Source organism: Sprattus sprattus, assembly GCF_963457725.1.
Source record: "Sprattus sprattus genome assembly, chromosome: 3".
Classification (NCBI taxonomy): domain Eukaryota; kingdom Metazoa; phylum Chordata; class Actinopteri; order Clupeiformes; family Clupeidae; genus Sprattus; species Sprattus sprattus.
Window position 1 is genome coordinate 1,344,520 of NC_137922.1, and position 13,806 is coordinate 1,358,325.

The 13,806-nt window shown below is 41.9% G+C and overlaps 2 protein-coding genes across 3 annotated transcripts; one reads left to right on the top strand and one right to left on the bottom strand.

Moving 5' to 3' along the window:
• The first annotated feature begins 5,578 nt into the window (after positions 1–5,578).
• mtrf1 (mitochondrial translational release factor 1) lies at positions 5,579–8,862 on the top strand. Of its 2 annotated transcripts, none has more exons than XM_080835274.1 (9): positions 5,579–5,828; positions 5,993–6,090; positions 6,184–6,265; positions 6,367–6,474; positions 6,917–7,089; positions 7,384–7,501; positions 7,843–7,979; positions 8,085–8,183; positions 8,484–8,862. In XM_080835274.1, the coding sequence occupies exons 1-9, from the start codon at positions 5,663–5,665 to the stop codon at positions 8,619–8,621; spliced, it is 1,119 nt and encodes a 372-aa protein (XP_080691400.1). In that variant the 5' UTR covers positions 5,579–5,662; the 3' UTR covers positions 8,622–8,862. The 2 variants fall into 2 exon arrangements, with proteins under 2 accessions (XP_080691400.1, XP_080691401.1); XM_080835275.1 differs by having other exon boundaries at positions 7,843–7,990; positions 8,484–8,620.
• Positions 8,863–9,366: 504 nt separating this feature from the next.
• On the bottom strand, positions 9,367–13,249 carry wbp4 (WW domain binding protein 4). The gene is made up of 10 exons (XM_080834843.1): positions 13,131–13,249; positions 12,802–12,874; positions 12,644–12,706; positions 12,149–12,272; positions 11,629–11,883; positions 11,344–11,417; positions 11,142–11,211; positions 10,751–10,935; positions 10,388–10,608; positions 9,367–10,019 (listed from the first exon to the last, which is right to left on the bottom strand). Coding segments are annotated over exons 1-10 (1,278 nt in total). The 5' UTR covers positions 13,133–13,249; the 3' UTR covers positions 9,367–9,808.
• Between the last annotated feature and the right edge of the window lie 557 nt (positions 13,250–13,806).

The window sequence follows — 13,806 nt, forward strand, 5'->3', positions numbered from 1 at the left end:
CCAGCGACTCTGAACAAACTGCTCTGGAGCCCCTAGAGTTGGTTGTGGAGAGAAGGAGAGAAGAATGTTGCACAAGCTGCTCAACACAATGGACAACACTACACAGGTCCTACACAACCTTCTGGTCAGACAACACTACACAGGTCCTAGACAACCTTCTGGTCAGACAACACTACACAGGTCCTAGACAACCTTCTGGTCAGACAACACTACACAGGTCCTACACAACCTTCTGATCAGACAACACTACACAGGTCCTAGACAACCTACTGGTCAGACAACACTACACAGGTCCTACACAACCTTCTGGTCAGACAACACTACACAGGTCCTACACAACCTTCTGGTCAGACAACACTACACAGGTCCTACACAACCTTCTGGTCAGACAACACTACACAGGTCCTAGACAACCTACTGGTCAGACAACACTACACAGGTCCTACACAACCTTCTGGTCAGACAACACTACACAGGTCCTACACAACCTTCTGGTCAGACAACACTACACAGGTCCTACACAACCTTCTGGTCAGACAACACTACACAGGTCCTAGACAACCTTCTGGTCAGACAACAAAGTGTCTTCAGTCAGAGGCTCCTTCAGCTCTGCTGCAATAAGGACCATTACAGGAGGTCACTCCTGCCCTCTGCAAAAGGCATCTCCAGTGACTCCCCTCTGCCGGAAGAGGAGACTCCTCTGAGTGGCAATGCACAATGTACATTTAACATTTAATTGGCATGTAAATGGCAGTAGGCTATCTAACTGCATAACTGCATTTTAATAACTGCATTTTTTACTTTACCCCTTACTTTACTTCTTTATATACACTCTATTTATATATACATCTGTTTCCATACTGTGTTCTGTAGTTCTTATGTTATGTGTAGTACTTAGTGTGTTTCTATGTTTTTATGTTATGTGTAGTACTTTAATTAGTTAGTACTTTCGCGTCGGGGTGCTGTTCGCGTTGTCGGGGCTTATTTTCCCGACAATGACCTGCGTTCCATACATTATCCCTTACTTAATGCTACATTCATTGTAGTACATATTTGTAATTCAGTATTCTGTCTTTTTTTTACCTCCCTGTCTATCTATCTAAGACCTGTGTCAAAACCATCCTACTTCCTTGCTAAGATATTGCCTTTACTTAAAGATGCATGGGTATCGATGGAAGTTTACGAAGTGTAGAGAAAAAGTATTTTGTGCGCACAAGAAAATTGCAGAGAAGGCTATTGTGCGAACAAAACATACGACGAGACAAGATAGCAAATTGTGCGTAAAATAGTATTTTTTCGTCATTTAACGGTCTCCGTAGTACGTAATCTGTTTCATGAATACATTAACATCAGACACCATAACATTGGACTACTCGTCAATAAAACATTAAACCAGTTCAAATGTTTTCATCGGGTGAGTAAATTGGAGGTATGTTTAAAAGGTAGACTAGCCTGAATTCACCTTAAACCATGCGTAATCGCTAATCTGAAATAAAACAATAGGGCATTTTTGGACTGCGGTGAAACACCATGTAACCATATAATAAACAGACATTTTGTATCATAGACCGTTCGCTCACAGCAATAAAAGTATCAAGACGGATGTATCGGTATTTAAACTGATAAACTCTTATTAAAACTTAAGTTAAAAACATAGATCACAAATTTGGACGTCATGTCACCAACCTGAAAATGGCCTGTGAGGTGCAATCCAACAATCACGCAGAATACAATTTGCAGCAATCCCATGACAGTAACGATGACAGTGATGGGCGCTCTGGAAGTCACCACAGGCAGATAAGACTGAATAAGTCTTTGCGGACGAGGGTCCATATCAGTTCAGCAGTGGTCTTTAACAATTCGGTGGAAAAACAGAATACTTTTGAAACGCAACCTTGAGCTATAGGCTTCTTATCCTGTCGGGATCTCTTAAGTGGTCTCCAAAGATCGCCGCGCCGCCGCTTTCAAAATCCACTGGTGAAAGGCCCATCCCTCTCATTTTGGGTAAGATAGTTTCCCACGTGTCAGTTTACTTAAGACTTAAAGAGAGTGATTGACTGATAATGTTGAACGATATTTATAACCTGGCCTAGCCTAGGTTATCCGAAATCCAAATCTAGACTTGGCTGGGTGTCAGTGTCAGGGGCTTTCATTTGAACATCTGGCATAACCATTGAAAATATAGTGGTGAATAAGGGAAATCAAAGAGGTGATTTTTATTATATTTGAAATGATCTTAGCTATACCCCTTCATTACATCTTCACATACAGAGAGAGATAAAGCGATAGAGAGAAATTGCAAGATTACTATCACCGCTGTTTTCCTAAACTGACCGGAGGTGCATTTCCCAAATGTGTTGTTGAAAACCATAGTAAAATGATAGAATACTTTGAATACTATCTCTCCACAGTTATCACGGTCGTTGCTCAATGACGCTTTTGGGAAATGAGAGATGATGTCCTGAGCAGTTGAGACTTGGATAATTGTAGTCATTCCTTGGCAGAATGAATGCAGAAATATTTTAATGTGATTGGTAAGAAAAAAATAATAATAGCAATACAAAATAGTGAAAGATAAGTCTCAAACTTCCACTCTGGGAGAGGATTCCAGCCTGTCCCCTCTGCAGTTTTGGCAGATCATGAGTCACACTATTATGTCTTATTAGCCTGCAGAGAACCTGCCTAGGCTGTGGATGTCTTGTGATGAAAAGGTCTTAACACCCAGCGATGCCAAGGTACACACCTGAAGATGTGTCGTAATAGTGGTACAATAAAATTGCAGTGCGGAAACTTCAGGGACTGTAACCTAGTAACCAATTTGACTTTCATTTCGCACATCCCTCACTTCCTTTCTATGTTTAAGACTTAAAAGGAGGGAACAGTTGAATAAACATAAACAACAATAAACATAGCAGTTGACTGTCCTCCAGTTGACTGTCTGCAGTCATCAAATGTGGGGTACAGAGACAGATGTGGAGTCTGCATCATACCCTGTGTCATAATATGAAGGAGTATCATAGGCTACAGTCATTCTTTCTATTCAATCAATTCTTTGAATTCCATGAGTCAACATGTGCTGCTTCTGCTTTAATGATGGTTACAGATGAGAACTTACAGTCTAGACAACCTCCTCCTAAAATGTCTTAATAATTTGTTTGTTTGACTCAACAGTGTCCTTATGGCTTGAGAGGAAGTTAATGAGCTCATAGGGACTGATATTCGTGCCAACTTCTTCACACTGACAGAGCTCAGTCAATGTGTAACATTTACAATATACCAGAAAGAGTAATTAGTGGATTAGTAAAGACAATTCGTGGCCTCCGAATAGCTATCATTATTTTAATCTACAGAGAACTCCACCCTGAATTTGCTGTTGTAACTGTAACTCTGACTCACTCAGATCAAAACTAACTGTTCCAGTGCTTGGTGCTTGTCTTGGGCCTCTCCTTGTTCCTTGTTTTCAGTTTGCCCTTCGTCCTCCATTTGGTGATCAGTTGAGTTGATTGACTTAGTGCCTATTAAATACACAGGAAATGAATTCAAAATATAATTATACATATTATATAATTAACTAAAAAAGGCATTGGTTGACCTGCATTCATCATTAATTATGGATTTTGGTGTTACAGCAACGGTCATGATGAAACAAAACTCTTAGAAAAACGGATTGTCTTCTTTTTGCTCTTACATATTCTGAGAATCCGTTCACACACCTCAGGCACATCTTATGAATACCCAACACTCTCTCTTTGTATATCACAACAATTCATCCTCCAAATCACTCCTTTAATCTGTATGGGAAGCTCACCTACTTGCACAGGGAACGGAAGCTCCTCTTTTTTGGCCAGGCTCATCTTCTGTTTCCTCGTCTCCTTGTATCTGAGGAAGTTGAACTCTGATTTGAAAAATATTTGTAAAAGTGCAGTATGTAGGATGTAGTGGTATCTAGGCTGCAGATTGCAACCAACTACCTCTCCCTTTCCAAGTGTAGGAGAAATGATGGTGGCCATGAGGTGCAGTAAAAACATGAAAGACCCTTCAGTGCCCGTGCCTTGGTTTTTCCATTCTGGGATACTGTAGAAACATAGTGGCACAACATATCCCATAATTCACCCGAAATCCTCTATCCTGCACCTTTAAGACACAAAGGCACTGGTCAGTAGTAATTTGCATTAAGTGCCCTGTCCCGGTGCTGATAAAGATCTGTGCTTATCCCCAAAAATGAAAATTAGAGGGTTAATCATATAGATTCCATATTGGTAAAACAGACAATTTGACATCATATTTGTGTCTAAAAGAGGAGTTTAGTAGCTGTTTAGTAGTAGTTTGGTAACTAGAAATATATGGTGTTTATCTTGTTAAAGTCCTTGTCATACATGATTGAACATGCTTGAACTACGAATATGTGAAAGAATGGCCAACCATCTGGCCTGCCACCTTAAGTAGGTTGCTTTCTTAAAGCAGGGCAGCTGCAGAGGGCACTGTAAACCAATGGGTAACTTGTATTATGCACTTCACACCACACATCCTTTATCCTACACTGTACATAGCTGAATTGTATTGTTTGTAATGTCTGTATATAGGCTATTGTTTGTTATTATTGTAAATATGTGAGAGCTGCAAGATCCCAGAATTTCCCCACGGGATTAATAAAGTATTTATCTATCATCTTATCTATCTATCTATCTATCTATTGGACTTACCCAGTAAAATTGGTTTCTATTTTAACCCAGCTGCTGGGTAATTCGACCCAAGACAATGCTGGTTCATCCTTGTAAATTTGTAAAGGCTTGTTAGTTATTCTGTATTTAAATGTAACAGTGTTTCCATTTGTGAATGGTGTAACATTTATATGTGAATCAGGAATACATGAATCGCACGGCATTTATTGTGAATTTTGAACATACTTTCTTGATTCGACCTGGACCTCACCACAAAATGTATTATTTGTATTTCCCCAAATTGTATAACATAAAAACAAAGAAATTCAAACAATTGGGTCAGTGCAATATGGTAGCAATAGTCAGCAAAAAGCACTCGGTTATCACTCGGTTAGTAGCCTACGCTCAACTTTCTCACTGTATTCAGCGAGTGATGTCATGAGCTGCCATGAACTACATATCCCAGAATTTAAAAGTGTCTTTCACTTCCTGAAGATTGCAGGAAAGCTCTCGTCACACTGCAGCATGGTGGAAACATCACTATACTGCGAGTTATGTTCTGATTAGTACTTCTTGTTCTTGTTGACTTTTCAGAGAGCATTAAGAGAACAAAAGCTCCTGTAATGTATTTAGTAAATGTGTCTAAATTGATGGATTAAGACAGCATTTAGCCTTTGTAGAAACTCTTTCGTGTTCGGCGCTAGGTTAGCCGACCTTAAGCAGTCCTGACCTTAGGTCCTCCTTCTATAATGTCTCTAGTCTTTTGGTGATAGTACAGGTACGAGATACTTTTGTACTACGAATGATATTAAGATGGACAAGATTTTGGAAATCATGTGTATGCAACCACGACATCGCTGTCAAAGTGACTGGAGTCCCGGGTAAACTGTTGGTTTGTCGTTCACAAAATCGCAGCTTCCAGCCGTCTCGAAACTATCGCAACATTACAGTAGATTTGCTGAAGAACGAGGCAGTTCAGATGTACATACGAAGGGTCAGGAATGAATTCCGAAGTTGTCACATGGAAATTACAAAATGCGAATCTAAGTGACTCTGACAGGCGACAATTTCATCAAAAACGGGTGGAATTGTTGCCCGTGGTAAATGCTTTCACATGCGCCGAAGATGCTGCTAAAAATCTTCAAGAAGTGAAGTCCTTTCTTCAAAGTACGTGGTCCTAGTCAGATGATATTCTCCGGATAACACTTAAACACGTAGACCTGCAAATTATGGCAAGATTAAGAATCACCGCAAGGTGGCGCAGTCATCGTACGTCTAGTAGTATGCTACAATTTGATCAAGTAGTCTTGACATGTATTCAATTTTGAAAGGTACCACAGCTGGCCCTACCCAAGACGAGCAAATGGTTGAGTTGCTGAGAGAGGAACAAGAAGAACTCACTGGAAAACTTGAAGACTTAAATAAAGAAGTAAGAGTTTTTCTATACTGCCCAACTGTTGTGTAGTTGTCACCTGATTCAATGACATCAAATTTACTTCCTTCTTTGCTTGAATTTATTCAGTTGATCCAGACTCTGGTTCCACTAGATGAACATGACAACAGCAATGTCATACTAGAGGTTGCGTCTGGCAGGACTACAGGAGGTGACTGAGATGCTTCTTCATGTATACATCGTAACAAGATTCCTAATCATAAAACGATGGGCTTGTCTTTGATAATAATGGAAGTCTGTTGCATTTACCAGGTGACATTTGCCAGCAGTTTACCCGTGAGATCTTCGACATGTATGAAGGTTTTGCCAGCTATAAAGACTGGGACTTTGATGTCCTTAATTACACTCCCGCAGAATATGGTAAAATTCCTATCTCTCGTACGGTCACTCATTTAACAAACACACACTTGCCCAGGCTGTTGTTCCATGTTCAGAAGTAAATTACTTCTCAGGCTGAACACCTTGTTGTCAGCCTGAGACATCGCTGCATGACACTCCCCTACCTCTACAATACCTTCTACAATGCAATTAAGTTATTCCCTTGTTTCTTTCTCTTGCTTTCAATGTCTACATATATATTTATTTTTTTGCACAAATACAATTCCAAAGATGAACATCTAGGTTTTTGGAGAAACTGAACTGAATCACCACTTAACTTACTTCTGTACATGGCAATTACTCTCTGATGTGTTTCATCTTAGGCATCATTTCTTAACCTGCCTGTGCTCCACTCTTGTTTATTTGGGTTCTCTGCCACGGTCACAGCACTGCTAGACCAGTTTTTTTGTGGTTTCTCTTGTAGGTGGGCTGCACCATGCAGCAGTGAGGGTGTGTGGTGAGGCCGTTTACAGATGGCTGAAATGTGAGGGGGGTACACACAGGGTGCAGAGGATCCCAGAGGTGGGCCTCTCTTCCCGCATGCAGCGCATCCACACGGGAACCATGGCCGTCATAGTGCTGCCTCAGCCCAGTGAGGTATCCACGCCGCAGACACTTCTCAATTAACAACACGGCCACCTCCGGTGAAGAATTACTGCAGATTCATACATATAGTATGTCTGAGCACATGGAAAATGAAAGTATGTATGCAGTATGTTTGGAAGAGGCAAACTGGACTTGTAGGAGGATTCCTATGAGCAAATATTTGTAGTTGTTACATATAGATGATGTTATAAAGATCATTTAGTTTGAGTTGTTTCAGTACTGCTAAGGGAATGTTTTTGTTTGAGGTTGCGTTAGATCAGCTGTGCTTCCACTTTCTTTCCTTAGGTGGACATTCAGATTGATCCTAAAGATTTGAGGATCGACACGTTCAGATCCAAAGGGCCCGGGGGTCAAAGTGTGAACACGACAGACAGTGCGGTTCGAATTGTCCACTTGCCCACAGGTAGGAACCTTCTATAATTATTAGTTTTATTTTTAATAATTTGTCATGCCAAGAGACATGCTAGACTTAAATACTGAATAAAACATGCTGAAGACTTCACTGACTCAAACATCTGAAAGATAACAAGCCTAGTACTACTTTTGGGCCTATTTGTGACAATTACTACTTTTTTCCGCAAGGAACTGAAAAAACTCTGCAGGTGCAGGTTTTCTTTTATAGAGAATATCCCTGAGCATGTAACATGGCAGACTCTTTCTGTGTGCTTGCACCTACACCTTGAGAGATGTCAGAATCAGTTCAACTCAAAATCCTCTTAACACACACACGCTGTTGCTCCTCAGGCACCGTGTCTGAGTGTCAGCAGGGCCGTTCTCAGCTCCAAAATAAGGACAAGGCCATGCGGGTGCTTAAGGCCCGCCTGTACCAAAGCATCATGGGAAAACAAAGCGAAGAAAGAGACACGGCGCGTAAACAACAGGTAAACAACAGGTAAACAACAGGTAAAAGAGACAGCTGCAAACACATTCAGACACACAAACAGAAGAACATAGATATGAACATAGCCATCTTCCTGTCCCACTAGGTGGGCACTCGTTCCCAGGCAGAGAGGATTCGCAGCTACAATTTCAGTCAGGACCGCGTGACTGACCATCGCATCGGCTACATGACTCGAGACATCAAGGTGAGAGAGAAAGGCTTGGCCTTAACTCACCTGTCATCCTTTACGTAGCACATTTATAAAAAAGATCAGATCGTGTCTTCACAAACAGACTATGAATGCTAGTAATTGTGTGCTAGTATGGAAGTCTGAGCTATGGAATATCCATCCCTTGCAATGAAATGACAGTCCTCACCCAACAGCCTCTTGGATGTTACACAAAATCAGCGGGTGATATCCTCAGTTGTGGACCCTCCAGTTTCCAATGTTTAAATGTTTGTCTGTCTGTCAGTGTGTACTGATGACTCAGCTTCTGTGCTGCAGGAGTTCATGAGGGGTGGCGAGCAGCTGGAGGAGCTGATCTCAGCACTGCTGGAGCACAGCGACCAGGAGGCCCTGCTGGAACTGGTGCAGGGCGGACATCTTCTGAGGAGAGAGACTGACCCAGGGTCAGACCATTGAGCAGCCTCTACTCTTCAAAATGACAGACTGGTATCAACTGAATGGACAGATACAGGACAGGAGTTACCACTGACCAGCTGGTCCTGTGCTTGGAAAACAGAAGTGATTCGTATTCGCCCGAGATCCTACTTTGGAGAAGTAGCTGACCAGGATGTTGTTCAGAGGTCTGGGACTTTGCCTTTCAAAAGGTGACCCTGGTTATGAATGACTTTTGACCCCGTAAAGAGAAAACGTTTAAGTAAGACAAAAATAAAGAATTGAAACTAAAACTATTCTGGGCGTGGCTGAATGTATCTCATAACACGACTGGGTGCACACGCACTTCAAGAGGCTCTGAGCCTATCTCATACTAACATGCTGTTGAAAAACCTGGCAACCAGTAATGGCAACAGTATCTCCTTGACACAGAGTTAATGTGCGACAGCTGCCCAAATGAATGTGCCAGTTACCCCATTAGAGCACTGACTGTGTGTCCTCTATCCTCCTCTGTGACGTGTGTGTGTGTGTGTGTGTGTGTGTGAAACTGGGTTACATTGGGTAAGAGCAATATTTCCACTCACAGCAAACTATGTAACATCCATTAAAATAAGTCATCGGGTTGGAGATGCGCCTGAATACTTTAAGAGCTATTAAACAGTGGCAGCTTTATGCACAAAAGGAGTTTTTACTGACAACAATGAAGACACAATGAAGTCTCTTTTCAAGCTAATGATAGAAAAATACCATCACATAAATACAAGACACAATCTCTGAGGGGGAAAGGTTGATGTATACAACAAATTAAAAAAATACTAATACAAATCTCGAATGTGTAGAGCAATTAAGGGTAGGAGGGAAGAAAAACTCTCTTTTTCAAGATATATATATGTCTACAGGAGACAAATACCTCCTCAAAAAGAACGAGTGCTTATTGAATCTTTTCTCTGAACTATACAGAGCTTTCAAACCTGGATATGGCATTCATTCATTCATTCATTCATTCATTCATTCATTCATGGCAAAGCTGTTGGACCATCCATCCACAAATACATTTTAGCAAACAGACGTTTGACGTGACACTGCACAGCTCACACATAAACATACGTGTTTCCAGGTCTGCCAAGTGGGCACAAATAAAATGTCAGCCTGCTGATTTCCTGAGCTGTCCTCCACATGTCCTGTATAAAAAAAACGGCCAACAGGGGTTCTTAGTCGTCTTCCTCCTCTCTCTGACGGAGTCTTCTGGATTTGCCGTTGTCTGTCTTCCTCTTGCGGAAAGTGGCCCCCGAGCTTCCCTCGTCCCCCAGGGAGGTGATGAGGCGTTCCCTGAATTTGGGCTTCGGCACACGGGGCATGTCTGTGGGAGCTGGTACGATGCCCCCGGTGTCCACCTTGGGCAACTGCCAATCAACGTTCGCACTGTTGGGTGAGGAGAAGGTGGTTAATGCTGTGAGACCGCTACCGCTTATCAGCTGTGCTTGTAGCTGTGTGAAGGCACAAACATATTCCCCAGTTTCTGACACTTAACATGTCAAATCTACCTCAGCACAAATTAAACTGCATCAACACAAATGCTGCAAGAAGACAACACTGTTGACTGAAGCACTTCATGATTAATGCAGAAAACGGTTAGCAACCATTTCTGACAATCTAAAGGATTGCGTGTTTCCTGGCAATTATGTGTGTGTGTGTGTGTGTGTGTGTGTATGTATGTATGTATGTATGTATGTATGTATGTATGTATGTGGGTGTGTGTGTGTGTGTGTGTGTGTGTGTGTTTCACTCACTATGGGTCCTCCTCCTCTTGGATCTGCTCCCATACTCCATAGGGATTGATTTTAGGTTTCTTGGCAGGCCTTTCTTCCAGTTCTTCTTTAGCAGGGGCAGGGGCATCTCTCGAAGTTTCATTCTCCTCCCCTTCAGCACCAGCTCCTTTTTCCTCCTCCTCCTCTTTTACCTCTCCCTCCTTCTCAGGTGCCTCAGCGTTATTATCCTCTTTTCTTTTTTTCTGGGAAAGATGAGGATTGTTGTCATTTATCAACACAACCATTTCTACAGATCTCCCAACTTTACAAGAACAAGAATTGACAGATATTTTTTTTTGTTGATGACCAATCATTTCCAGTGGGTGGTGTGTGTGTGTGCCTCACCCAGAAACTGATTGTGGGGCCTGTGGACTTCTCGGTCTCCTCGGCGTCCTTGGCCCCATTTGAGCTGTTCTCATCCTCTGGCAGTGGCTCAGGCTTAGGGGGAGATGGCTCCTCCGGTCCGTCCACCACTTCTGCCAAGCTGCTACCTCCAGGGTGATAATCTGCAGGCTTTTCCCAGCTTGACTCTAGGTACCGATGAGAGTATAGACAAAGAGGCTCTTGTTGGACTACTGTCGTCATGTAAAGCAATTCAAATGGCCTCATGGTACATTTCTCGGTCTGTATTCTGTTGGGTTTCAGCTTGTTGTTAAAAAGTCTCTTCGATTGTGCTGCCCTAAACATTCAGTTTTACACAGATGTCTATTCCACTGAATGTCATTGCTGAACATACCTCCAGTTTCTGAGTTGTAGAAGTAGGGGTATCCATCTGGACTCACAGCCTCCATCCATGGGGACCCAGACTGCATAATGATCAAACAAGATAATGCCAAAGACGTTAAGTCCTGTGGCTAGATGATGGACTGATTCTAATAAGCACAGACACTGCCAAAACATGTATTTGTATGCGTGTTCACATGTGTGCTTATATCTACCTCACTCTGCTCTTCAGCTTGTGCCGAGGACTCACTCGGACCTTCGAACCCCCCTGGTTTCTCCCATTTTGACTCTGCAGGCACACACGCAAGCATTCATTTCTGGCTGAAAAGTTTGAGCCTTTCAAAAAAAAACATTTGTATGTATATAGCATGACTTTCCCTCCATGTTATGGTAATAGCCCTTTTCTGATTTGGCTTTTGTGTGTAGCAATATTGAACAGGATACTGTCTGAGATATAGGAGAACTTTCAGAGAGTCGAAAATGAACCAAGTGGCTCTTACCTCCTGTCACTGAGTTATAGTAATAGCTTTGTCCGTCATCCGTCGACGCCTCAACCCAAGCATCTGATCCACTGTTGCTGCTGGCCTCGGGGCTTGCCTTCACCTTCTGCTTCTGCTTCTGTTTCTGCTTCTTGCTCTGCTGTTGAGGTACCTTTGGTTGAGGAGCTCTATTTGGAGGCTCCTTTGGTTGAGGAGCTTTACTTGGAGGCTCCTTTGGTGGAGGAGCTGTACTTTGAAGCTCAGTTTCACTTGCACCTGCACCGCCAAAAACCAAAGACCACTTTACTGAAACAGCTTTTTTTTTATACCATCAAGGTCATGTCATCACATGGGATTTCAAAACAGGTTCCGGCGATTAATGTTCTGGTTTTTTTCATGGACGTTTAAGACAGACTGATAACACAGAAAAATAGCCGTTATCCACGCATCCAATACTGTAAAGCGAACAAGCCTATGAAATGCATGACATTCCATTAGTCTAATTCAAGGGGAGGGTTGGTTTACAGCTTTTGTAGGTTACCTGATTCCATCTGAAGTCTCTTAATGTCCTGCTCGTATGCTTTCATGGCTGCCTCCTCCATGGCTGCAAACTCCTTTGACTGGCGGTCCTCCTGCTTTGCCCTGTCCATACTCCTCTTTTTAATCTGCAGCATGACAGCACAGGGAGGTGGAGGGTGGGTTTGGGGTGTCATGCACCAATAAAGTTGTTTGCAAGATCATGCCAGCTCTTATCTTCACAAACTCGGTACAGATGGCATGTCAAATTGGGTTTACGCTTTTTTTTCACTCTGAGACCTAAGTATTTTTTTCTGAATACAGCACCATCTGTTGGTATATATCAGTAACATCAAGCAAAAGTCAAAGCTTGACTTATTAAGCCACTATGATTTGCTTACCACCTCTGGACACGTTCATTTACATTAAGTGTAGGATAAGTGTAACGTCTATCGGTGCATCGGTCTGCTGAAGAACTGAAAATAGCGGTTAGAAAACTAGTAAGGGAAGATTACTGCACCTCGTCGATTTTGTCAGCCACATTTTGCTTGTGATTCTTCCCCCTTTCGTGAAATTCAACGCTCTGTAGAGTGCACAGAATATTCATTTGAGAAACAAAGACATGCATACAATCTGGACAAGAGAACTCAGAATAGATAAGACTGAAGAAACACTCACCGGTTTGTTGTCTGCTATCCAGCACTTGCAGTACTGACAAAATTTCTTTGGCTGAGACTTCCAGTAATCAGCCCTAAGAAGCAGAGTTGTCGATTCCCATCACGTACAGAGGTAAACCAACATCAATTCATACCAAGCATAAGATACTTACAAGCAGGGGACTGTTATTGATATTTCGACGCAGAAGGTTTAGAACAAACTTAAGAGAGGTAAAGAAGGTGGGATGTAAATAAGGCAACGAGTCTAACAACTACCGAGACAATAGTCATTGGTGGTCAATGTTTAAAATCGTCGTTTACCATTAATGTGACGTAAGTGATGTTACTTACATTTTATATTGTCTCAGACTTGTATACTAAAACAGTCTCTTTCTTCAAAATGACTCAAACATGTGGAAGAACGACTATTAAGCAGCAGTCATCCCTTTTGGCCATGGATTTCCAAAAAGGTTGTCGCTTAGAAATGACGTCACTTTGCGACTGGTTCGATGGTTTCGATCTTAAAAGTCATGCCACAACTGAGAATATTCATGTACAGCATTAAACATACATATATAAATGCCGTCATATCGATAAACGATACTGTAGAATGGCATATAGTACGCTCAATTGATTAGTTTAAGGAGGTCGATTTATTTGACAAATAAAAGTATTTCCCCTGAAGCGCTATTATGCCTATCCTATCTGTTATATTAAACTTTTAACTTGACGGCAGTTTGTACATCCCATATGGTCTAGCGGTTAGGATTCCTGGTTTTCACCCAGGCGGCCCGGGTTCGACTCCCGGTATGGGAAGTAACGTTTTTGTTTCACATTGTCAATACGTAACCAATCATATCCTTGACTGATATTTAATTTAATATGAAAAATAACATTGCTACGGACATTTATACTTGCTGAACACACCCAAGACTTCCCCCTACATTTTCGAAATATAGGCTACTGGATTCTACCTTAGGTCTAAGTCAAAGGTTTGGTGAGAAAAAAATATCAGAATGAGTTAATA